The following is a 4,064-nucleotide window of genomic DNA, read 5'->3' as shown; positions in this document are numbered from 1 at the left end:
GGGAGGGCATAGCAGTGCTAACTGGGGGGCACAGGGGGAACTGGGGGGCACAGCATGGATAACTGGGGGACACAGAGGGAACTGGGAGGGCATAGCAGTGCTAACTGGGGGACACAGAGGGAACTGGGAGGGCATAGTAGTGCTGACTGGGGGAACTGGGGGGCACAGCATGGATAACTGGGGGACACAGAGGGAACTGGGAGGGCATAGTAGTGCTGACTGGGGGAACTGGGGGGCACAGCATGGATAACTGGGGGACACAGAGGGAACTGGGAGGGCATAGCAGTGCTAACTGGGGGGCTACAGGGGGAACTGGGGGGGTACAGCATTGCTAACTGGGGAGCACAGCATGGGTAACTGGGGGACACGGTGTGATGGGAGGGCGGTTACATCAAGGGTAACTGGGAGGCTGTGTGTGGGGGCTACATCCCCACTGACCCCCATGGCAGGGGGGGCCAAGGGGGGTTGTCTGCCCGCAGGATGCTGGCGCGAGGCCGGCGGCTCCTGCGCTGTTGGAAGCCGCTCTTCACCGGCCGCCTGCTGCTGCTGACCAACACGGCGAGCTGCGGCACGCTGCTGGCCGCCGGCGACACACTGCAGCAGGCCTGGCACCGCCGGCGGCACCCGGACACCGAGCCCCAGGTGGCCCGCACAGGTGACAAGCCGGAGGGGGGGTACACATGAACCGGGGAGGGGGTGCAGGGCAGCCTGACGCCTTTCATTAGTGCTCGTTATTGTAGCGGGGGGAATTAGGGTCCAGCTCCCCGGTACCACGTAAAACCACGCTCCCTTTGTGCCTTCCCCAGAGCCGGATTTGCTTTCGGGGGCGGTGGGGGGGGAGTTGCAGAGAGGGAGGGGGTCACATAAATAATTCATTGGTCACCAGGGCGGTGTTGTGTTGCAGGACGCATGTTCGCCGTCGGCTGCAGCATGGGCCCGCTGATGCACTACTGGTACCTCTGGCTGGACACTGCCTTCCCGGCGCGGGGTGTGCGGGGGCTAAAAACCGTCCTGAAGAAAGTCCTTATCGACCAGCTGGTGGCTTCGCCCGCCCTGGGCGCCTGGTACTTCCTCGGTACGTGGTGGCACCCGCCTTATGTCAATGTTGCTGAATATTGTGCGTGGCCCACGCTGCCGGTGACGTGTTATGGTGCGTGGGTGCTGGCATGACGCCTGTCACCCTCCCTTGGTGGGGAGGACGTGGGTTTCCTGAAGCTCCCTCCTTCTGGCTGGTGCCAGCACTGCCCTTCCCTCCCACGGTGGGGGTTTTTTGGGTATTTTTTGGTGTCCAGCACAGCTGAGACAGTAATTCCCATCCTCACTCCCCAGTGTGGAGCCTTGTGAGCACTCCCATCCCCACTGATGTCTGTCTGTTCCCGCAGGCATGGGCACACTGGAGGGCCAGTCTCTAGAGGAGAGCTGGGAGGAGCTGAAGGAGAAATTTTGGGAGTTTTACAAGGTAAATACACCTCCCGGAGCTTTTCCTCCCACCCGTGGTGTGGACCGTGGTCTGGTGGGGAGCACCTGGCTGCTCTTTGCTTTCTGCAGGCTGACTGGTGCGTCTGGCCGGCGGCTCAGCTCGTGAATTTCCTCTTCGTCCCGCCCAAGTACCGGGTGGTTTACGTCAATGTGATCACGCTGGGCTGGGACACCTACCTCTCTTACCTCAAACACAGGGTAAGCAGTGGCACCACAGTGCCACGTGGCTGTGCCTCGCCGCTGTGACCAGCCAGGCTCACGCCAAACATGTGCCATCTCCTATTTTCTAGCCTGGCAGCCCCCCGAGTGCAGAGAAGGACTCACCAAGTGAGAACCAGCGCGGTGTCGGGCTGTAAAGAGGCAGCTGCTCTCGACGACTGCGACTTTTTCAGAGGTTCCTGCCTGTGGCAAGTGATTTTCTGGGCATCGCAGTGGGCACAGCTCAATCCATCCAGTGAACGCGATGGCTGGAGACCACCACAACCGCTGTCTGCAGCTCGCTGCAGCCTGGGTGGATCTTGCCGATTAACTCATCTACTGATTGCAATGATGGGTTTGGGTATTTTTAACCAATTTTGTGTCACAGGCTAGCCTGTAAAGCCATTTCTTTTTTGTATTCTTCCACAGAACCCGCGCTGCCCGGGGTGGGGAGGAGCTGCCGCAGCTACGTTTTGCCTTCAGCCCCCAGGGAAGGGCCCCAGCGCTCTCCCCTTTGCTGCAGCCAGGTTTTTTTTCCCTTCTCCAAGGCAAGGCTGGCCCCTTGCTCCCCTCTAGCACCCTCCTCTGCTCTTCTGCAGAGCCAGCCACTCGGGTCCCTGCCTTGCTCTGGCTTCGGCTGCTTGGCAGAGAGATGCTGCCCCTCTGCTCTCAGTGCCGCTCCTCAGCCCTTTCCCTGCTGCTTTTTGTCTTCGAGCTGAAGGGAGAAGTCACTCAGCTCCTTTTCATTCCACCTTGCAGCCCCCCTTCCCGGTGCCGTGTGTGGGCTTGGCTGGGCTGGGCTGCAGCCACCCAATCTTTATAAAAATAGCGGTGTGATCGCCGCCACCTGCTCGCCGCCAGGTTTGACAGCGGCAGAGTCGACATGGAGGTGGTTGGGGGTTTTTAAGGCAAAGTTTTTGCAGGGTTTGGACCACAGCCCCCCACTTCTCCCAGCCCCACAGCTCCCTGGGCAAGATGGACACTCGCTCCATAACCTGGGCACTTCTTATTTATTATTTCCAGCATCGATCAAAACTGCCTAAATGTGACTTCTTTTTTTTCCCTAACACTTAAAGCTGTGCCTTACTTAAAGCTCTGTCTTACTTACAGCTCTGTCCTCATCCCTCCTGCCACCCACCCCCCCGGGGGACACCGTCCCTCCCACCGCAGCAAGCCAAGCTGCTGAGCCATGGCAGGAGCCATTTGGTGAATGCTAATTAAGAAACCAGATCGTTCTCGCTCCTCTCCGGCAACGAGCTCAGCAGCGCTGGGCCGAGGAGAGCCCAGGTTATCGACACCAAGCAGAGGGACCATCCTGCTGCCCCCTCTCCGCCTGCAATGACCCCAAGGAACCGGTGCTCAGCATTGATTTATTTCTTCACAACATTTCTTTAATACAGTGATTTTTAGGAAATTGTACTCTTTTGACACTTTTGACATTTGTACAGTACAGTGTAACTCTTCCATAAGTAAACTTCACAAAAAATAGGAAAGGGGAAGGGAGGAAGATGGTACTGGGGTCTGGGAGGGGGGGAAATCAGTAAAATAAAGACACAGCGCTCCAAGAAAAATAAATAAGAGGGCAGCAAGACCTCTGGGTCCATCATCGCTACGGGAATATCCACTTATTCACAGTCTCCACAGAAGCACGGTACTACAGGAACACACGAGGAGCCAAACACCCTGTAGCAAATTAGTGACGCTCCTCCAAGCCCTGCTCGCCCCCCATGAGCCAAAACCGGGGGCTCTGCAAAGGTCCCCCATCCCTGAACTGGGGCTAATTTGCTACAGCTTGCTTGGCTAGCCTCGCTCATGTATTTTTTTTTTTTTTAAACCTTTAAATAATAGATTTTTCAAAAGTGATATTCACAAGCAAGGTTACCACACAGAGAAAAAAAATAAAAAATAAATGCACCAACACGGCCACAGCACAGCAGGTCACGCGCACAGCATCACTTCCTATGCCTATTTACAAGGAGTTTTTCTTATGTACAAGGAGGAAGACAGCGGGAGCATAAATTAGCATCTATTTATACAAATAAACAAGAGTTAGTTAGGAAATATCCATTCATCTGGGGAGGGGAGCCGGGTGCAAAGAGCCCCCAGGAGCTTTTTGGGCAGGTGGGATTGCTGCCAGGCTCAGGAGGGGGACACACAGGGACTCCCAGCCAGGACAAGGTTTTGGGGTCCCATCGCAGCCCCCCAACCCCGGGCAGGGGGCCCATCCCTGCTCCCCGGGGAGGGAATGGGACCAGTGGTGATGGGAGCCGGCAGCGGTGAGGAGACAGAGAAAATGATATTTCTCGGAGAGTGGAGCTCGTGGAGCGATTAAAAGCAGAATGGGGGGAGTTTTCTACCAGCCCAGGCTTAAAAATAAATTAAGGGGC

At 56.7% G+C, this 4,064-nt stretch overlaps 1 protein-coding gene across 4 annotated transcripts; it reads left to right on the top strand.

Annotated features, from left to right (window-relative positions):
- Nucleotides 1–464: 464 nt before the first annotated feature.
- Nucleotides 465–3,208, top strand: MPV17L2 (MPV17 mitochondrial membrane protein-like 2). 4 transcript variants are annotated; one of them, XR_774022.1, is made up of 6 exons: nt 465–655; nt 905–1,075; nt 1,383–1,459; nt 1,549–1,677; nt 1,770–1,886; nt 2,788–3,208. XR_774022.1 is itself a non-coding variant. In XM_010562166.1 (5 exons), exons 1-5 carry the CDS (start codon nt 481–483, stop codon nt 1,833–1,835), a joined length of 618 nt encoding a protein of 205 aa, XP_010560468.1. In that variant the 5' UTR covers nt 465–480; the 3' UTR covers nt 1,836–2,777. The 4 variants fall into 4 exon arrangements, 1 of the variants encoding a protein (XP_010560468.1); XR_774020.1 differs by having other exon boundaries at nt 1,770–2,204; XR_774021.1 differs by lacking the exon at nt 2,788–3,208 and adding an exon at nt 2,107–2,777.
- The last annotated feature ends 856 nt before the right edge of the window (nt 3,209–4,064 follow it).

This window comes from Haliaeetus leucocephalus, unplaced genomic scaffold (genome assembly GCF_000737465.1).
Source record: "Haliaeetus leucocephalus isolate CR32 unplaced genomic scaffold, Haliaeetus_leucocephalus-4.0 Scaffold157, whole genome shotgun sequence".
NCBI lineage: Eukaryota > Metazoa > Chordata > Aves > Accipitriformes > Accipitridae > Haliaeetus > Haliaeetus leucocephalus.
Note: the sequence above shows the minus strand (reverse complement) of the source record. Positions and strands in the feature narration are given on the sequence as shown.

Bases quoted from the DNA above. Each gene is read 5' to 3' on its own strand.
- MPV17L2 (XM_010562166.1), top strand. From the start codon at position 481: ATGCTGGCGCGAGGCCGGCGGCTCCTGCGCTGTTGGAAGCCGCTCTTC. The intron at 656-904 runs GTGACAAGCCGG...GTTGTGTTGCAG, and splicing joins GCCCCAGGTGGCCCGCACAG to GACGCATGTTCGCCGTCGGC. The intron at 1,460-1,548 runs GTAAATACACCT...TGCTTTCTGCAG, and splicing joins AATTTTGGGAGTTTTACAAG to GCTGACTGGTGCGTCTGGCC.